Source organism: Poromitra crassiceps (assembly GCF_964638095.1).
Source record: "Poromitra crassiceps genome assembly, chromosome: 3".
NCBI classification, from domain to species: domain Eukaryota; kingdom Metazoa; phylum Chordata; class Actinopteri; order Beryciformes; family Melamphaidae; genus Poromitra; species Poromitra crassiceps.
This window is the reverse complement of record NC_139625.1, coordinates 38,918,649-38,940,476: the sequence shown is the minus strand read 5'-3', so window position 1 is coordinate 38,940,476 and position 21,828 is coordinate 38,918,649. Positions and strand designations below refer to the sequence as shown.

General features: G+C 43.4%; 1 protein-coding gene across 1 annotated transcript in view; it reads left to right on the top strand.

Annotated features, from left to right (window-relative positions):
• Positions 1-2,343: 2,343 nt before the first annotated feature.
• Positions 2,344-21,828, top strand: part of LOC310774019 (zinc finger MYM-type protein 4-like) — a 57,665-nt gene continuing 38,180 nt past the window's right edge. The window contains exons 1-12 of the mRNA XM_083634075.1: positions 2,344-2,773; positions 3,899-3,954; positions 4,081-4,230; positions 6,693-6,753; positions 7,936-8,144; positions 8,297-8,421; positions 11,286-11,484; positions 12,278-12,490; positions 13,976-14,126; positions 17,197-17,312; positions 18,269-18,616; positions 21,012-21,162. Coding sequence (XP_083490201.1) covers positions 2,377-2,773; positions 3,899-3,954; positions 4,081-4,230; positions 6,693-6,753; positions 7,936-8,144; positions 8,297-8,421; positions 11,286-11,484; positions 12,278-12,490; positions 13,976-14,126; positions 17,197-17,312; positions 18,269-18,616; positions 21,012-21,162 — 2,176 coding nt within the window. The 5' untranslated portion in view covers positions 2,344-2,376. The remainder of the gene's footprint in view (positions 2,774-3,898; positions 3,955-4,080; positions 4,231-6,692; positions 6,754-7,935; positions 8,145-8,296; positions 8,422-11,285; positions 11,485-12,277; positions 12,491-13,975; positions 14,127-17,196; positions 17,313-18,268; positions 18,617-21,011; positions 21,163-21,828) is intronic.

Here is a 21,828-nt window from a genome sequence, read left to right as displayed (position 1 = left end):
GGCCGTTCTAAAAACGGAGATTTTGTTGAAGTAAAGTTCTGCTTGGTCAAACTTGTATGCTGTATTTACAGGCACTATGCAATATAATCAAGGTATCCTCTATGAGGCACCTTACACATGAGCAAGAACACGTTCATTTGTCAGATTTTCGAATGGGGTTTGGTTGGACGGTCTCCAGAACGGAGAGCACTGAGGCTATGATTGCAAGAGATCTCTTCCAGTGTATGCTATTGTGTGTATTCGCACAAACAATGGAATCTTTGCTTCTAAATTTGAATATGGATTTTGGCAAAATGTAGGGAGCCAACTGCCAAGAATGAATCTGCCCATATCTCATTTGTTGAACGAATTTCCCACTGACTGGACCAGGGGGTGGCCTAGCCCCATAACGTGACGCTGCTACTGTACTCCGAGATATTCTCGTACAGCAGTCAGCATCACACAGCGTTCAAATCATCAATAGGTGGAAAACGCTGTTAAAAAAGCGCTCCTACCCGTATCTGACCTCCGATTGCAGATCCGAAGATATGATAGTCCGCCTAGTCAAGCCAGTAATTTAGCCGGCGCTGTTAAAACGATACTGCTTGCGTGAAACAACCGTTTAGAAGCAGTCTTTGCACAGCCTGTGCCATATTGAGGACAGGAGAAGCTTCCTAGTGCCGACAGGAACCTTGGGAGTTTGAGTATTTCATGACATGTTTTGCTTCCCAGGTGCGCTGGATTAGCGTTGATCACTGACAGCCGCATGTGTTTGCTCGCCGCGTGCAAGCGGTGCACCATGATAGTGAGATCAAACACACCCTGCTGTAAATTCAGTGCAGGCTGTGCAAAGACTGCTTCTAAACGGTTGTTTCACACAAGCAGTATCATTTTGACAGCGCCGGCTAAATTACTGGCTTCACTAGGCGGACTGTCATATCTTCGGATCTGCCAATCGGAGGTCGGATATGGGTAGGAGAGCTTTTTTAACAGCGTATTCCACCTATTGAGGATTCGAACGCGACTGCTGTACGAGAATATCTTGGAGTACAGTAGCAGTGTCACGTTATAGGGCTAGGGGTGGCCCAGATTGCTAACGTTAGCCTATAGGTTTCTGCAGTACTTTTGGTGGTACCCCCACCCCCACCACCCAATTTCAATTTTTTGCGAAATAGCTGAATATTCAGCTATACTATACCCCAGTGAAAAATCAAACATTCAACATCATTGGATTTAGATGCCCAAACAAAGCCAATGGATTGGCCAAGCTTGATGGGTGTAAACTTTAAAGTTGACTTCTGTGTCAGCTGACCATGTCTTTTTGTGTACATGTACATGAACAAGTGAATAAGTATGTAGTTGTTTTTTGCTTGATGTTACCTACTCTTTGTGTATTGTGATAGCAGCTATGAGGAACATTCATTGTGTTTATTTTAGCGGCCCCTGTGGACAAAAGCGCTAATGTTTTCTCCAGAATGGACACTGCATTTCCTGAACAACACCCAGCCTCTTCCCCTTGTCTCCACCCTGCCGGTGTCGGTGCAATCTCAGCTCGCCTACCAGATCGGCTCTGGCATGCATTGTGATTGGCTGTACGTTGGGCATGTGGAATTAACGTGGGCAGGCTCAAGGTGCTTTCCTGAATTCCATGTCGTCGTGAAAATATTTATGTATTGGAATTTTCAGATGAGATGAAGTTGAAAAATGAGAAAGTTTTGTGCTCTCTCTTCTCGTGCACTGCTTCGCTACCAGCTGAACCAGCCAATTGGAGAGATTTCTCTCACCAATTGCCCATCCCAACACCGAAAAAAGCCGCCAACAAGTACAACTAGAGTCAACTGTGCAGGGCACTGCAAAGACTAGGGTGACAGACGCTCACCGACGGCCATGAAGTTGCAGACGGCCGAAAATCGCCTTGGTGTGTCAGCCCTTAAAGATACAGTAGTTTCTGAACATGACAAAAGAATTGTGGAAGCCACGAGAAAAATGTAAAGTTTTGAGAGTCATAGTTAAGGTTAAGTATTCACAGCAAAGCCTTTGTTCCCTTATAGATACAGACACCACACCTGATATGTGGAAAATCTTTTTCTCAAAGGCTGCAAGCACAGATGAAGTGTAAAGGCGCACTGGTTTACAGGATTGCTGCCCTGAATTTGTTTCTTTGAAACACTTTTAATCAGTCTTTTGTGTCTCCAGCAGAATGAAGAGCGCCTGTCCAGGGTTTTTGACGAGGTGATGGGGCTGGGAGAGTTCGCTGACTCCTCCCAGGGCTCCACCACCTCCTCCAGGAGCAGCGTCCAGGAGGAGACAAAAGGAGCGGAGGAAACCTCTGGGCAGGAGGAGCAACCGCCGCCGGGCGAGGAGGATAGCAGCGGCAGTCGGCGAGAAGAAGAAAGGATGGACGAGGGGGCGGCAGAGTCGTCCTTTCCTCCCCTCGCCTCCCCTTCCCCTTCCCCCGAGCACTCCCCCTTTACCATGGGTACCAGCGGGGGGGGAGGCGGAGGGGCGGCGTTCGATGATGCGCTGGACGGCCTGCCTGTGTACGGGGCAGAAGAAGAGGACGAAGACTGGCACTTCGCCCTGCCGATGGGCACGTTGGAAGATGTCGACGTGGACAAGGCCAACAGGAAAAAACGCCTTCCGAATGACAGGAACACAGAAACCCGGGATGCCCCCTTTGCCAGCAAGCCGAGAGAGGAGGCGGAGCGAGAGAAAGAGGGAGAGAGAGAAGTGAGCAGTGGGTCTACAAACACCTCCCACTCCTCCCAGGACCACTCGCGGGAGAACAGCCGAGGTAAGGCTGCACACACGGGAATAGATATTTTAACGAGCAGGTATACAACCACAGTGTTGGCTTGATTTCAGTACCTGTTGCAGGTTGAGACACATACTGTATATTGAATAGATTTATATTCTCCTAACATATATCCTAGGTCTGATTTCTCTGTGGAAAAGGATGGAAAATGAAAATGCTGTGGAAAATGTCCTTAGGGTACATTGTCTGAGGCCACGTTTTAGACGACAACGGTCTCGGCATAAAACGGCAAACTGTCGTTGCATTCTGGCCTTTGATACCGTGTTCACCGAGGAAATCGATGCATCTGTCCATGAGTTGAGGGTCGTTCAATTATATACAGATCCTTTCCAAAAAAATTAGAATATCATGGAAATACCATGGATGACCGTGGGCTTCAGCGGATTGTCAAGCAAAGACGATTAAAAAATTTGGCGGAGATTCAGAGGGAGTGGACTGAGGCTGGAGTCAGTCATAACTGAGCAGTAACTGCTGATTTTCTTCACACTATTCTAATTTATTGAAATACTGTTTTGTGGGTTTTCTGGAGCTGTAGGCCAAAATTATGAAAAATGAAACAAAGGCTAGAAATATTTCACTTTGTGTGTAATGAATCTATAATCTATGAAAGTTTCACTTTTTGAAAGGAATTATGTAAAAAAACTAACTTTTCCATGATATTCTAATATTTTGGAAAGGATCTGTATGCACAAGCAATTAATTTAATAGCGGGCACTTATAGCAGATTAGCAACTCATTATCAGACTCTGATGTCATGATAGTTTGTTGAGTGCTAAATTGATAGGCTAGTTTTCACAAGAATTGCATTTTGCCACTTTGCACGGTGATGGTAAGGCCTGTGATTTCCACCCTGGAACGTGGTTTCACTTTTTTGTGTTTCAAGGCCCCAATAACGCCGTTGCCATGTTAATGGAAGGCCCAAACGCACAAAAGTTTGCCATTTTACGCAGGGTGCGTTGTTGTAAACTAGGCCTGAAACACTCGTCCCAGCACCCATTATGACCTGTTTTTGTGTTGGCCTAGTCAGAGCCCAAGCCATTTGCATAGAGTTGGTAGAAATGCAGAGTGGTTTTTACAGCATTTATTTTCTCTTTCGTCTCTCAGATGGACCCATCCTGAACCACCAGACAGGGGTGATGGAAAACAGTCAGCAGGGAGAGGTGGGGATCTGCTTTGCAAATGAGATGTTAAATGAAGTTGTGGTTGGATAACTGGATGTTAAGGCATTTTTAAGTCCCTTGCGTCCCATGCCCATTCATGAATCAATAATAGTTGTATTATTTTAGAGGACAGAGGCAGCGCCGGTGGAGGACCGCAACCCCCCCACGCCTCCAAGCATCAACATTAAAGACGAGCCCATAGACGAGGGCTATGATGCTGCACTGCTGCCTCAGACCTCCATCAGGCAAATCAAAGAGGAACTTGAGCATCAAGAGGTAGGCATACCAAAATGTACGCACACACACACACACATTACATTACGTCATTTGGCAGACGCTTTTATCCAAAGCGACTTACAATATCACACATTTTGTCAACAGTAGAGAAATCAACTTTGCAACACAATCTAAGACAGCTACAACTTTTGAAGGAATAGAGTAGCACCTCTAGAAAGTAGATTGAGGAGGATTTTTTTTTTTTTTTTAGAAAGCGAGAGATGTTAGTTCAAGAAGGGCCCAGGTAGAGCCTGAAAAGGTGTGATTTTAGTCTTCGCCAAAAGATGGACACTGATTCAGCCGTCTTGACCGAAGGGGGGAGCTCGTTCCATTGTGGTGCCAGGTACGAGAAGAGTCGCGATCGGGATGAGCGACTTTTGAGCCCCGTAGCGGAGGAGGGGCAAGGCGATGCATTGGTGCAGGTGTGGTGGGAGGTTTGGAACCTGACCATAGATTGTAGATACGGAGGAGCTGTCTGGTGTACTGCCCTGTAGGCCAGTACCAGTGTCTTGAATTTGATGCGTGCTGCTGAGATGGGAAGCTAGTGAACGTCCCGGAAGAGGAGAGTGACATGAGAGAATTTGGGTTGGTTGAATACCAGACGGGCTGCAGCGTTCTGAATGAGCTGGAGCAGCCGGATGTCAGAGGCAGGTAGGCCGGCCAGAAGAACGTTGCAGTAGTCCAGGCGGGAGATGACAAGTGACTGGATCAGGAGTTGTGTCGCTTCTCTCATGAGCAACGGACGGATTTTGCGGATGTTGTACAAGGAGAACCTACAGGAGCCTGCTGTCGCTGTGATGTAGGCTGAGCAGGACAGCTGGTTGTCAAGGGTCACCCCGAGGTTCTTAGCTGAGAGGGAAGCACAGTAGTGTTGTCAATGGAGATGGAGAGGTCAGTGAGAGGGCAGTCTTTCCCTGGGAGGAAAAATAACACACACACACAGAGTGGAGAATTTTGTTTAACAAAAGATGCCAGGACAAGATAGATAGATGGAGATAGATAGAGCACACACAAAAAGAAAAACTCCGGTAACGTTGTGCTTCTCGGCTGTGGCGATGACGCTGTGTGGTGCCTATCACTTATCAGACAACAGCAGCGCTGTGACACACAGCAGGCAACACACTACAGCCAGAGGAACAAACAAACAAGTAGGCTACCCACATTGGGTTGAAAGTAGGAGCTCAGCACCGTCCACGACTCATAGTAAACTTTCTTCTAGGCTTACAAACTTGTGACAAAAAGCTCCTCGTCTGTCCTGATTTTCATCCAACTGCTCTTAGTCCGACGCAGCCTTCAAAGTAGCGTTAGACACAGAGTGCGGATATTATTTTTTTGCCACGAAATGTTAATTTATTCAGGTGGGCTCAACACGGAATTCCAAGCACCAAGCAGAGCTACATGTATCTGTCACTGCTGCTATTTCATAACGTTATAAACAAACGAGTTGAATTTAATTAACTTAAACACTTGTAACCTTACCCACACTGGGTTGAAATTAGGAAAGAATTGTACGTTAGTTTCATGTTTACAACACAAGCTCTTTCAGGTCCACAGCTCACTGTCTGTGGCTGCTGTCTGGCTGGTGCCTGCTGGCCGTTTGAAAGCAAGGTGCGTATGCGTTTTTTTGTACGCACGGCGCGCGCTCGTGTGGAGTAAAGTTCCCCGTGTTAAAAACAGTGTTGGCCCGAAGGACCTCGCCCAACCAGAAAACTAGAGACTGTCTCACGAGTCACGAAGTTACACCTCATGTTAGACGGCTGTGCATATGGAGAGAGAAAGAGCTAGGGGAGTAGAGGAGGGGGGGGAAAGCATCAATTGCTGAGTTGAGCGTCGATTTCCATGGCAATGATTGAAGCTTCGAAACACGGATTTTTTTGGGGCGTCAGCCCTATGTGGCACCCTTTACATACAAATTTGCAGTCTGCAATCCTTGACATTACAGTTATTTAACTTGATCGATCAAAGTAATTATTAAAGGAACACCAAAATAAGACAACAATATGGTGAAATGCCTTCGGTCACTGTGCTTTTGGCAGTTTTTTGCAGGTGCAGACAAAATGTCAGTAACTAATGGTATATTTAAAACACTAAAGGTCTTTGCACACACAGTCTGATTGTTTTCGTATGCGTGTTTTTTAATCCATCATCTGAAAACACAGACGGGTCCCAGCTCGCAAAAATCTATTGACTGATGCGAAAAACGCAGAAAATCGAACCTCGTTCGAAAACTTAAATGACGGACGTAATTGTCGGACTCGGTGTGTCAATCATGATTGACACAAATGAGGTCGTATTCTTTTTTTTTCCCGTGCGTCAATTTCGGACGAAAATACGGACTTGGTGTGCAAAAGCCTTAACACACACACACACACACACACACACACACACAATGTTTTAGGCTAATCCTCCATGTAGCTTAACAAACGCATGTGGAGAGTTTTTATTGTGTGTCGTTGTTCCAGGACGAGCTGAGGATCAGCTCTGTCTACTCTGTCGGAGGGAACACCTTTTCGTCGCCTACCGGTGAGTTGACGCATTTATCTGTTAATTCATTATAACATGTCACATCACAGCAGTCGGTTTTGCAGCGGCAATATGGTGTACCTGACTAAGGAGTCACCGGCTTCTACCCTTGCACACACTGTGTAGCATGTAAATATTCAAAGAAAATGAACACATTCAAAAGTGCAGTGACTAACAAACAATACACTATCAGACAATTTGTCAATTGTAGTTCATCTAATGTAGTCTACATGATTTCCTGTAAATGTAATCTCCAGTATGTAGGCAAAACTTCCAGACCAGTTCGCACACGTATTATAGAACATATGAGTGCCATCAGACGTAAGGACATTAAGTCTCCCATTGCCAGACATTTCATGGAAGCCGGTCACTCCAGAGCAGATCTGTCTTTCATAATAATTGAACAAGTTAAGAAATCTAGAAGAGGTGGTGATCTAGAAACTAAACTCCTTCAAACTGAATCTAGATGGATATATCATTTGCAGTCTGTTAACCCAGGGGGCATGAATGAAGATCTCTCCCTCCAATGCTACCTATAGGACCTTTGTATACTTATTCATGATGACTATGTTTTTGTACTAAGAATATGAACTTATCAATGTAAAACTTCCTGTTGAAATGTGTTTTGTGTATTAAGAATGTGAACACATATACATGTACAATTTATTTCATGATTTGTATAGCCTGGGTCAAAAACTGCATAGCTTTAGTCTCTTTGCAATTAGTCCACACCCCATCTCCATGGTGATGATTTTGATTAATGATTCTCAGCACCTGAGCTGAGTCTACCTAGAACTCTACAAGAGCCATTGTCTGTCTGTGATCCACATACCAAGCACTGACGAAGGTCCCAGGACCGAAACGTTTGCTTTTTTATTTTCACTATGAGCACCGAGCACTTTATGGGTAAATAAAAGAAAATTATATTCTTGCAAGTCTCAGTCTAAGGAGTCTTCCTTAAATTATTATGCAGTGAGCGAGTCCATTCTGTCAGCTTTCCTACATATTCTCTGGACCACCGCACCTGCAGCCAAACTAGAACAAGGGACAAACAAAGGCGCAACAGTTTTCTCCAAAGTCTAGTGTACCTGACTAAGCACACATTTCATAAATGTCAAATACTACGGTGATCCGTAAACAGACTATCTTGCCCTCATAAGCTCTTCATCTTGCCCACTAAAGTGCCACCTCCAGGCCCGGTGCCTCAGCCAACGGCCATCTTCATCCCAGGTAGAAGTGCTTTGCTGCAGGCTACCGCAATGGCTCCCCTCGCTCTCAGACCTCAAGCTCCAATCCCAGGTTCACTCCCAACTCTGGCTCCGGCTCCATTGGCACCACCGCCGCCTCAGCCCGCCATCCCCGGCAGTGTCCGCTGCAGTGGCTGCTCCAAGGTACCGTTGTAATTCAGTGCTTCAGTTTTTCATACTTTTATGCAAGACACTGAGGGTTTGTTGTCTTTTATATGAATACATTAGCTTTTTTTCAGTTAATTAAATGAATTCAACCAGTCAAATTAAACATGCAATCCATGGATGTACTGTAGGTTCTGCTGAAAGGCCAGACGGCGTTCCAGAGAAAAGGTTCCACACAACTCTTCTGTTCCACAGTCTGTCTGACCGGCCACCTGCCTCCAGCCTCCAAAGCCCGATCCTGCTTCCAGTGCAACAAGTACGTCTCCGTGGCCTTCTGTCCGTCCACCTGACATTAACATGCATCTTACCTGGATTACATTTACACCTGACATAAACTATTTCTGGCATACACATTAAGATCAGATATGTTTCCCCCATCAAAACAGATTGGAGCACACGTCACTTGAAAGTGATGCCCCGTCTACTGATCATGAGTTAAAATGAGGAAAAATGTTATATTGCACAATTCACCTTATTCACCACGCCCACTTTTTCTCTCTTCTGCGTTCGACGCAACGTATTTGTTCTTCCGGTTCAGCGCTAGTTGATGGCCATTTTCAAAATAAAACGTCAGTATGAATGAAGTTTGGCAACATTCAGAATTAAAGCCCCAATCAGTAATTTTTTTGAAATTTTTTACTGTAATATAAGATCTTTTTAGTCATAGGACGTGGTAGATTGACTTGTAATAGGGAGACTCTCGCCTTTATTTATCCCACACCGCCCTCCATTGGCCAGCCCTGGGACTAAGCAGTTTGTCTACCACGTCCCGTGGCAAGATGCGCGCATGTGCTCTACAGCGGCAGCGTTGAGTTAGTAACTCAATTTGGATTTGCTACGAAAATGATGTTTCACGGAACTATGGATTATTATTTCATCACGTGGTGAGTACCCGATCTCACAACATGTACATAGAGCTTTCTGGCGCTGTGTTTTGTTGACTTTGAACGGCGATATCGTTATCGATACTATTGCATGCAGAGGGCGCAGTTTCTCCAATAGCAAAACTTGGAAAAGTTGCTGAATGGGGCTTTAAGCTACACTGCGGCCAACTTCAGTTACATGTTCATAACGTTACTGCTGCGAGGAGCCGATGGCTGTACCCGGTCGGCATTTAACGTTAGTTACAAAAGAACGTCGACAATGTTTTCTCACTGCCAGTAGTAGCTGGGTTGACAGATAGCTAGTCCGACCGGTGTCAGCACAGTCTCCCGGTCCTCGCTGCTCGTTAAGGATTTCCAATAGCCGTTATTCTGATAAACTGGTCACTATGTTACGTTCTTCTCACCCGACAAATATTAAAACTTTAAAACAGTTTGGGTTTTTTTTTTAGCTTGAAAAAAGCTTTTTGGCTAGTCTAAATGACTGCGGTAGGCGTACTCTACTTCCGTGTTTAAAACCGGAAAGACGATTACGAAATGACGTCATGCAGAATGTTGTATGGGCAAAGAACAAGGTGAATAAAGTGCACTAAGTAAAGTTAGATTACTTGTCTCTTCTTTGCTGACTGACCATTTCCTGCAAATGGCTCCACAATTGACCTATCGCTAAGCCCCACCCCCCGTGCTCACTCGGACAAACACAGGGCACGCTGACTAGAATAAATGGCAGCCGTCACTGTCAGTTATATCCCAAGATGCTCTTCACAACTTTTTCAGGTCTGATATCGTCTAGAAGCCATCAGAAAGTACTTATAAAAATAAATGCGATACGTGCATGGAAACGGCTTTAGCGAATTTGTAATGAAACTCTGAGGAAGACAGCGGGATAACCAGTGGGGATAACAGGCGACTCACATCCAGAATTGACGGGCCAAACAATATTAAGCGCGGCAGTTTTCGCGGCAAAATTTTTTGACCAGAAAACCCTTGTGCCATCAAAAGTTTAATTTCTACCTAAATAAATATATGACACATAGTTTATTGATGTGCTCACCTATTACAATGGGTATTTCTGTATGTTTTTCAAATTTTCTTTTCCTGTGCCAACAGGTTAAGACAGATAATTTAACATAACAGTATTAAACATTCATTCAGTATTTTCTTTTTTTTTAATAAATAGACAAGGTCAGGGTACTCAAGTATAACCCATTTTCACTGGTTTTAAATTGAAAAAAAATTATATATATGCCGAAGAGGAGAGATTTTTTACCCCCTTTTTTTCTCTCTTTTCAATATTTTATTTAAAAAATGTCAAATGTTCAAACAATGCACAAGTAAGACAAACGAACACGCTCAGACACGAGAAAAGAAGAAGAGGAAGAAAAAGAAAAAAAACAATACATACCGGTATATTATTGACATTCAATATTACGAGATTACCAGCCGCATAAGGTGCTCTGGTACTCTGTAGCACTCTGAGATTCTTTCTGAATGAAGAGTGCACTACAAATAAAATGAATTATTATTATGTGCTTGTGAGAGATATTGTTCCTGTGGTCTCACAAAGGGGGCCACACCTTGCAACTCCAGACAGACGGACAGACAGACAGCTCTCCAATTATAGTAGTAGGATCCCCCCCATCATTAGAGATGGGCCGATACCGATACTGGTATCGGTACTCGGCGCCGATACCGTACTCAAGTACTCGTATCGGTATCGGGAGAACGTCCCGATACTCTGGCCCGAGTACTGTGTAATTTACAATTAATACAAAAACTCAGAGAGTTACAGAGAGAGTTACAGAGAGTGACCACTAAGCATTTATTTGACTGTTTACTATTATTTAACATACTGTTGTACTCAATTCTGTTTTGGGTTTTGGCTGTGCTGGTGTGTGCTGCTTAAAGAAGGTAAAGAAACAGTAAACAAATAAACAGTATCTTAAGAATCAGCAGTGTTATTATTTTCATTGTGGTAATTGAACATTACAGTATCATTAAAAGTACAAGGCATGACAATGAAACGAAATTGGGGGAAAAAAGGGGGTAAAATAAGTGGTTACTCAACAAAAACAAAAAGTACTCGTATCGGTACTCGGTATCGGCGAGTACCCAAAATTAAGTACTCGTACTCGTACTCGGTCTGAAAAAAATGGTATCGGCCCATCTCTACCCATCATCATCATTTTGTGTTTTTACAATTGTGTTGTTTTTGTTCTTTCTGTCATTCTGTGTGCAGGGAGATTGCAAATCCTAAGGATATGATCATGATTCCAATAGACGCTACCAACTACATGCACTTCTGTGGCCAGTTCTGTCTGTCTGTGTTCAGACACAAAAGGAAACTGCCGGAGAAAAAGGCAGAGAAACGCCCGGAGAAGAAGCCAGACAAACCCCCCGAAAAGCCCTGCTGCATTGTCTGTAGAGCCAGCAGCAAGGTAAGAAACAACAGTTTTTAGGTCAGTTTCTGCTAAACCAGGCATGTCCAAAGTCCGGCCCAGGGAGCAATTGCAGCTTATCTCTGAAAATATACTATATGTGGCCCTCCACACAGTATTGGTTAATCAAGCAAGTTCCCTTTGTGTTATTTCCGTTCACCTAACGATGACAGCAGTAGATGACCACCAAGTAGGAACAACGCAGGTGGAACTAATGTTTTCAGATGGTAAACAAAATCCTTAGAGTACAATTGTATTTGTAAGTTATTATTATTATTATTATTATTATTATTATTATTTTTTTTTTTTTACCCATATGATGCAAGAAGCAGCTTCCCCCTCCCCTGGTATTTTCACATGATCTAATCTGGCCCCCAATCAAAAAAGTTTGGACACGCTTGTGCTAAACCAATTCAGCAGTCTTCTTTCAGAATACAAAGAGCATTCTCAGTCAATACTGTGTACATTTCAGTTATATCATGTTATGTACACATTAGTACATGAATAAATTGAATGGTATTGTAATGTCCTTGCCAAAGCCAACATTTCCCCTCCCCTCTCTACTTGCTGTCTAAAGAGATTCCCTCTCCCTTTAGGTCTGACTCTATTTCTTTTCCTCGTAACTCAGTCTTGCTTGACAGGAATATTTCCAAAACACTTTGGTTGCTTGTCATTTTTGATGATCTAGGAATTGAAGCTTATTCTACTGTTGCACTGATTGTAAGTTGCTCGAGATAAGCACCTGTGCTGCACGCCTAAATTGTAAACATTTAAATGTTTCCCTCTCCATCAGATTGAACACGAGGTCACCCATCAGGGTCGTCTGCACAGACTCTGTAGTGATGCCTGTTTCCTGACATGGCGCAAGACGCGACAGCTAGCCATGAACTGCTGTGAAGGCTGTGGCCTTTACTGTAATAGCAACTCAGGCTCCTGCCAGACGCTCACCATCGACAGATCCCAGCTCAACTTCTGTAGTCCTACCTGCATCAGCACTTACAAACAGGTAGGCAGTGTTGTGCAAGTTCACACTTCACAAGAGCTATCTTAAGGTTCAGTTCACACAGCTTAAAATTAACTAGTTCACCTTCGTAGATGACAATTTGGAACTTAGTTCACAGTCCCAGAAAATGAGCAGTTCATCCCCACCCCCCAATTTCTTTTAGCTGCTCCAGCAATAGAATCACCAATGTCACTGTTTTCAAATCAAGTCCGGCCTCGTTCAGGTTAATTGGCCCTCGTCTCTCCAGGAACTCACCGGAGCTGTGGAGTTTTGGATTTGAAACCAAGTCTGTTTGTGGAAGACATCCTCGTAGCATTATCACACACACCGCTGTGTGTCTCCCTCACACTGTCGCTCGCTGTGTGTGTGTTTGTATCAGCAACGAAGAGAGAAGGATGAGCAGTGCGGCGAATTGACAGCAAAACCAGTTTTCTCTTATGTAAATTACCACACGCATGTAATCACAATGGGCAATTATCAAGGTCAGAAAAGAGCGAGAAACGAACGCAGTTAAATCTCGCAGGAGTTAACAACGCTCACTGTCACATTCATTAGCTGTAAATGGAATGTGCTCAGCTCACCGTTCAACTCTGGGCATCAGAACATCTACAGCAGTGGTTCTCAAACCTTTTTGGTTTCAGTACCCCCTTTCCCTGATTTCTGAATCCCAAGTACCACCTTTACAACATTTTGCTCAGAAGACTGCAAGAAAAAACTAGCATATGATGGAATGAATGATAACTCACCTTTTGAAGAATATAACATTATAAATAAATAATAAATAAAAAGAGTTGCAATCCGTGCCTCCTGAGCAGATTTATTTTAACGTTTAATTTATTTTCATGATTTATTCTTACATTTTTAAGTGTACCATAATTACCATCTGTAGTACCTCAACGTATCCCTAGGGGTACGCGTAGCCCAGTTTGGGAACCACTGTCCTACAAGAAAGTATCCTTCTAAAACATGTCAAACAATAGATTCATAAAAGCAGACCAGTTGAAAACTGTGGTCACTGTTGTGAGGCAGCAATCCCAAAGTGGAAAGGTGGTGCAAAGTATAAACAGGATATCCATGGGTCTTGAAAAGTAATAAAAGTTGATAAATAAATTTAGACAAAATTAAGGCCTTTAAAAAGTCTTAATCGCCATTTGATGAGGTATAAAATGTTGTAGCTATCATGCCGATTGTGTTAAATGGGCATATGATATCTCATATCGATCAGACTCCTGATTTGCATCAAAATCGTATCGTGGCAGACTTTGTGATATCTGCAAATATTGTATCGTCGTCCAAAGAATCTATATATGGTAATATCGTATCCTGATGAAACTTGTGACCTCAAAGTGCCGTTGAGGTCTTAAAATATCGTGAAACGGTCTCAAGAAAGCTCTTAAAAAGCATTGAATTGAACTTTGAGATTCCTGCATATACCCTGACAAACATCTATTCTGTTTATTCTAAGTTATTGCTTGTGTTTTCTCCCAGTCCTGCAGAAAGATGATTGAGTGCGTCAACTGTCATAAGACGGTTACAGTGTCCGGCACGATCATGGAGCGAGACCAAAAGGGCAAAGTTCAGCTCTACTGTTCGCCTGGCTGCATCGAAGAGAGCCGACCATTCAGACACCTGCTCACTGGTAGGGCAGCCCACTGTAGTCTAGAAACTCATAAATGCACAATTGCATACTCATGCATTTGCAACTTATTATGATCATATGCAGGGGTTCCCAAACTTTTCAGACCAAGTACCACTATTAGGGATGGTATCGTTAAGGAATTAATGATACTACTACTCTTATCAGTACTGCTTATTGATCCGGTACTTTAACGGTAGTTTAACCGGTTCTTTTTGTTCTTTTTAAGAGAGAGAGAAAAAAACTAAACAAGTGGGACTGAGTTAGGCTCATTGTAGCTGCAGCTTTAGCACACACAAAAACAGCAAAATCTTTGGGTGTGTTTTTATTATTCATTAAAATATCCAGCATTATATAAGAATTAAAATCTCATTCTACCACTGCCAATATAAACATTCAGTTAGAAAAAGCATATAAACAGTGGTGTAGTGGTAAATACAGAGGTTGGTAAACTATCCAAAGTGAGCAGTTTACCTATACCTTGTTTCCCCTCATTAATTGATACGAGACGATATTGAGATGATTTATTTCAGCTGGATATTTACTCTTAATCCATGTTCGCATTTAGTTAACTCCGTATGTGGCTGCTAGGCTGCTCGCTGACATAACATTAAGATACCTGAGGAGGTGAAATGGGTAACCGGGTCGCGTATTGACAGATGAAATGCGAGTACCGGTAGCTTGTGGAAAACCGTACATTTCTCAGTTTGTATTTGATGGGCTTTCGCTAAGACAGATTGCTCTTGATTCCACCCTTACTAGCGAACAATTTGTTGCACTTGTGATAACAAGCATCGTAAGCATCAAGTCTAGTGAAGTAATCCACACTTTTGATAGCTTCGTTCTCTGCCATCTCTTTCTTTTCACTGTGACTCGTTTGAGTGAAGAGGGGCAGGGCGGGCACACACACACATGCTGCATTGAAGGCAGGGCAGCTGCAAGTAACACAGGGAGACTCTCGCTGTTGTCTCGTCTCGAGATGGAGAGAAAGCGAGCGATCACTTTATAGGCATATCTTACCGAGTTGGTGAGATCAAATGTGCGAGATAACGTTTATAGCAATTCTAGGAAATCAATTTTCTTAATTTCTCCAGTACCGATAAGAGAACCGTTAACGTTAAACTAAAGCTTATTGATCCTCCAGTGTTTACAAATTTGGCCCCGGGGCCCGTTTGATACCGGGTTTTGGTACTCATCCCTAACCAACCACTATGTACCAAACCAAATTTCGGAGGGACCACCTCCACTGCGGATACCAACATTTTTCCCTGTTAAATTAAAATTGCAGATTTAACCATACAATAGCACACACACACACACACACACACACACACACACACACACACACACACACACACACACACACACACACCTTCTAACATCAGGCTGTGAAAAAGAGGACCCCTTTGGAAGAAAAAAAATCCCATGCCAAAATTTAGCCACCTTCCTGACAAGCTAGCATGACATGGTTGGTACCAATCGATACCTTATGTCTTCTAGTTTCATATGGTAACAGACACTTCACTCTGGCTTAAAACTGAGCCCGCTACAGCCATTGAAAGCAAATTTTTTAAATCATGATATTCCCAAAATATCATGATATTTCCAAAAATCGGCCCAAGCCTACCCTCAGGATTATGGGTTATTGTGTATATATAAAAACGGTTGTCTGTATTTATTTATTATTATTTTTTGCAAGGCCCTGGCCGACACAGTTTGGGGACCAATGATCTAGTGTTTTCCTTGTATTTCTTCACCAAGGGCATCCTATCACACACACATGTTCATGGCGTTGAGGGGAAAAAAAACTCTGTGATTTCCTGATTAGCGAAAGTATGTGTGATGGCCCAAACTGTTGTGACGGACCTAATTTGTGTTACACATGAGACCCCAAATGATTAAAGGATAACTTGCCAGTGATGTCATTTGTGCATGACTGACATCACTGGCATCAACTTGAACTCAAATCAACTCTCAATAACTGTCAAACTAAAGGAATGACTACAAAACTGTTAACAGTTTTCAGTTATGTGTGAGATCATGTGCACAATAAATCAGTATTGTTTTTCGGGAAAGTTCTCCTTTTAACACGTTCACTGCCATTGACGAGTTGACTCGTCAAGCAGAAACCAACGGTTGACTGCCAATGACGAGTCAACTCGTCAAAAAAAAAAAACGTGTACAACCCATTCCACCGACCCACTAAGTGGCGACAGTGCTCTCCAGACTAGAAAAAGCCGAGCCAAAACTGCAGGGGAACACGCGATGAAACCATTCTCATACTGTAAAATGGATTGGCGAAAACGCTTTCGCTTTCGCGCTGGTTGCTGGCGGTGGGGGATTGCAAATTTGCATAATAGATTATGGGTGCAACACACTTTGAAACACGCAGCATAAATAAGACCAGAATCGCAAAAGCTTCATCAAAGCTCTCAACCGAAACCCCAAGAAACGAGCGAGCCCATCCAGACTCGCCCAGCGGCCGCCAGCAGACAGGAGCAGCAGCAGCAGCAGCAGCAGAAACTCGCTTGTGACACGCCCGCTGCAGCCAAGAAGAACACACACGGAGGGAGGAGTTTGAAGGAGAGGGGGGTTTCCTGCTGTTATGGAGGAAATTACTGTTCAAAACTATTGTTTAGATGTCTGACGTCTTACTGATGCCAAAAATGAATGGTTAAAGTGACTGTTCTATCGAATTTCACAAAAAGCTATTTATCTCAGCTTAAATTTTCAGACGCTGAAACCATGCTGTATTCAAGTGCTAATGCCTACATAACTACTAACTCTACAAACTAACTCTTTTAGACAGAGAAAGCACACATTCTATTAGTTCTTTTGAGATATTTTGTGTTCACAAAATCTTAGCAGAAAAGAATCCTCGGGTCTTGAAAGATGAGCCAGAATCCTCAAAAAAACCCTTTGGCAGAAGCTACCTACAGTAAAAAAAAAACGGCTAGCAGTGAATGTGTTAAGTTTAACTGCACATGCATGCAACACACAGAGAAACATGAATGTACACCTCACCTTCTCAACTTTTTTTTTTAACCCTTGTCTCCTGCACTCTGCTCCTCAGGTACACCATTCCCCTGCAGCTTGTGCAAAGTTTCCGCTGTTCCCCAGTACCATCTGGCCATGGTGGACGGCACCATTCGTAACTTCTGCTCCTATGACTGTGTCTCCATATACAGGGTAAAGGAAGCACCAGGATGGGAAAATAGTATGAATTCAGGATCTATGGTCTGAAATATATGTGACTCTTTTCTGTCAAAATGGAGTAGGAAATGTGAAAGTATAAAATTGGAATAACAGAGACATCTAATTTACAGTACTCACTCCTCACTCACGTGGATTATATTGTCACTCGCAAAGACATTCCATAGATTAGCATACTGTATATTATTCATTCTTAATTTTTAGGTAATATTATTACCTACGGTTTTAATTACCATATTACCTAAAAATGAAGAATGAATAATATATAATAAGCCATTTTGAATAGTTTACGTTCAAAATTGCATATAGCCAGGGCCCTTTTATCATATCTTGATATTTTGGGGAGTAGGGATGATTGTGCTGCATAATGGAATACAGCAGAGCATGGATTAAAAGAAAAAAAATGTCTTCCTTCCATATCTATGTGAAAGTACACAGGGTGCACAAAGAAATTTAACAGAAAAAAACGACTGAAAACCAATTGTACAAAAAGTCAAGGGATTGAATAGCTGCTGTAGATGAATGGGAACAGAGGCTGTAGGTAAGAGGCTACACTTCCCCATGGTCATGTCATTCCTGGAATATCATGGAATTTTGAGGTGTAATCCAGACAGGGAAAGGTAGGGAATTTGATGAATATTCTGTGGAAGTCAGGAAATATCTGAATCTTGCAAATATGTCACTATACAGTGATACAAACAAATGTATTTTTATGCTTCCGCCGGCAATAGCCAGGCCAGATGCATAAAAACCTCCGGCCTGGAAGGAATAACCTTTTCAGGTCATAGAATTGCATTGACTTAGTTATGGAAAAGTCATGGGATTTTACATCAGGGCCATGAGATGGTAATTCTGGCAGTTTTACCACATTTGTCTCGAACTTGCCGTCTCTTAGATTAACCATGCTGTAACTTTCCCTGTGCGTCTTCCAGAAAACGACAGACCTGACCAACGGAGCCTCCGATGTCAGGGAGCCCTCCCTCCGAGACGCCCCCAGACCAGGGCCCACCACCGGGGCCAGCTCAGTCCCTCCCGTCCCTCAGGAGAGCTCGTCTCCTGTTCCCTACCATGGCCACCACCCTAGTCACAGCTCAGTGCCCCCCCTGCTGCCTCACTACCCCACCCTGTCCTCTCCTTCAGTCCCAGGCCAAGCCCAGGCCAAAGCCCCTCGTGGGCAACAGCCGAAGCCAGGTGAGGGCGTGCACAGTGACCCCTCCAAACTGGGCTGTCACCAGTGCAGCACACAGTTCAGCACCAAGCCCCTGCTATTCAGTTACCAGGTAAGGATCAGAAGTGACACACACACACACACACACACACACGCACAGTAAATTCAGCTATTTCTGTACTACTGTACATTTGTTTATTCAATGTTAATTCCCTAACTGTAACCCTCCCGCTACCCACCTAACCCTACTGCTACACTAAAGCCCCTTCTAAACATGCAGTGAAATCTGGATTATAACCAGCTGCTAGCCGGTCGGCCTGCATGTTTAGAAACAATTAGCCGCCTTATGCGCACTCCCGCAAGTGCGGATCATTACCATCTGAGCCCCTAGTACAGGATCCGCATTATTGGAAAAACGGCTGTTGTTTAACTCATTGAGTGCCAGCCACTTTTGGAGAACGGACGCTCCCAGTGCCAGAGTTTCAGAGCTTTTTTCAGTGATTTCTCGAGGCCCACAGAATATTGTGTGATATTACTATGTAAACAATGAACACGCAAAAAGAACGATGAGACTCTTTTCTATCATCAGCAAAAACAGGTTTATTGATATCATTTTCCGTTCTTTAGTTATCAGCCGGAGAAGATAGCTTGATTTAACAAAAAAGAGCAGTTTTTTTCTAGAAGCTGAGATAATGGCCCTTTTGTGAAATTAAACATTTCAAACACATCACTGACTCTGAAGCTAATTTTCTGATGTAGTCACACCTCAAAAATAATTTCCTTCAATAAAACAGTGAAGGCCAGGGAATTTTGTTTGGCAGAATAATATTTTTAGCTGCAACCAGCAGCGCTGGCCCCTGCGTGCGCTGCTGGTTGCAGCTTCTTTGCTTTCTTGATTTGCTGCTGGTGGGCATCGGATATTCTGGCTTGCGTTTGCCAACCCTGTCCTGCTGCCTGGGTCTGTCTGCGTGTTGTGTGCTGCTCTGCGTGCCCCCCCCCCGCCCCGCCCCGCCTCGCCTCAACTGCACACTCCTCCTGTATGGGAGGTGGCTCTCTGCTGAATTTGCTCTGCACTGTGAAGGGTGCGCGACATCCAGCTTTTTTACAGCCTTCCGCGTGTGCTTGTCACCGGCTCCTATGCTTCCAGTTGAGAATAATAACTCCACGGCTGATCATGCGAATGGCCTGGGCTGTCGCAGCGGACATGGAGGAGCTCAATTGTGGGAGCAGATTGGCTGCTGCGGGCACATCTAACGTTAAAACGCTTCATGCATATCGATGCATACGGATGCGATGCGATTTCCGTTTCCCCAACGACTTATTCTCTGTTTTTCTCTGCCTTTCTGTTAACCTGGAGAGCACTGTCGCCACCTAAGGGTTCTGTAAAATAGGTTATAGACCTCCAATAGCTACAATAGTTGTACAGGAAATGCGGAAGGCTTTGATCGACGTCCCACCGTCAAAAAACGCATTGGACGTCGAAAGACGTCCGTGGCACTCTACGTCACTATTTAATTGGACGTCGAAAGACGTCCATGGCACTCAATGAGTTAACACCGGAAGCTCATGTTCCGGATCATGTATGTCTGAGTGGGCCACTGGGCGGGTGGTTATATGGCACTTTACAAACCATTAATGTCCCGGTTATCATTATTTTCATGAATGGACTTAGCGTTAGTTACGTGGCTGGATTATTTGGAAGAGAGCCAAATTAGGTGAGTAAACAAGTAAAAGTTGAATCGTTTCTTTCTCCCCCATCTGCCAGTTTAAAAATACAACAAGGAGATGATAGCCTACTACTTAGCCTACTACATAGGCTAAAGTACCCGCTAACATTCACGTAGCCTATTAATGAATTAATCGTTCAGGCAATGCTTATATCAACGAATTAAACGAGCAAACTCACGGTTTCCTCAAGTGCTGCAAACGGCTTGAATGGTTTATTTTCCTCCCGACCTGTCTGTCTTGTAGGCTATGTAAAAATGCAAGAGTTGCATCAGCCTATATCGAGACATATAGCCTAACTTTTGTGGGGAGAAATAAATCGAAAACTATAGTCAGATATGACTTGAATGCCACTTGTAAAATCATCCACAGTGTAATGTTAGTGTGACAGTGCGACCACTATTTTGACTGGCGGCTTTTGGGCCATGTAACAAAGGCAAGCGCTCACTTTTTCTGGCACATTGCCACCCCACGTTGTCGCCTGAATGCGTCGGAATGCATCTTCCGTTAAAACTGCATGTTTTTTAATCGAGTTTGGTTACAGATTCGCTAAAGCCGTTTCCACATCACATTTCTTTTTATTGATACACCCTACCGCACCCCCTCCCCCCGCCCACTCTACTCGCCATCGGCAGAGAGAATACGGACCAGGTAAAATCGGAAAATATCCTGCTCTGGCTAGCCGGACATGGTCCAGACTTCATGTTTAGAAGTGGCTTATATTAACCCCAAACTTAACTGCTAACAATGATCACAATACCAAGAATAACTTTCCCCTCCAGGGTCGTATATCTATGTTCTGCAGTAAGGCGTGCTGTGAGCAGTATAAAACCCAGAGAGATATCCTGGTGCTGTGTGAGTACTGTAAAGTGGAGAAAGTGCACTGTGACGTACTCCGCTACAATCAACAGGACCTGTGCTTTTGCAGCGAGAGTGAGTAACACCACACTGAACTGAGCTATTGCACATTATTTTCCTCAGGACTCACCAGAATACCTTGATTTTGCTTGTTATTATATCCAAATGATCATTTCAGGTCTCAAGCCAATGTTTTTTTAAGGTGTGTAGACTTTAGTTAGCCACTGTATGTTTTTAACCAACGAGCCACCAGCCTGGTGCCTTTTCTCCAGCCTTGTGACAGAAATAAGTGTGTGATTGAAAAGTTTCTGGTTTGAACCCCTAGATCTGTAAGGAAATGTGGGATTTTGAGTAAAATTTGGAACCTGGGGATTTGCTTCTGTTGCTCTGTAACAATCAGCTCATTTATGACTATGGGCAAAGTAGGGACGCTTCAGTCTATAAATCCATCAGATCAGCACTAGCAACTATGGGAAGACTAGCCCAGTCATAACACCGCAGAATACCGCAGGTGATTGGAATAGGGCAGATTTCTTTTTTGTAGATGTTTATAGTTTTTATAGTTTTCTTTCTTTATGTTGGAAAATCTAAATCAATAAAAAAAGGGAATAGGGCACATTTCATTCTGCTTCTATTCCAACCTTTTAAAATATAGTTAATTCACATTTTGAGAGATTATTTCATGTAATGTACTAAGCCAGTCTTTTTAGTTGTCCATAATTAAAATTGTAACGACTTGAA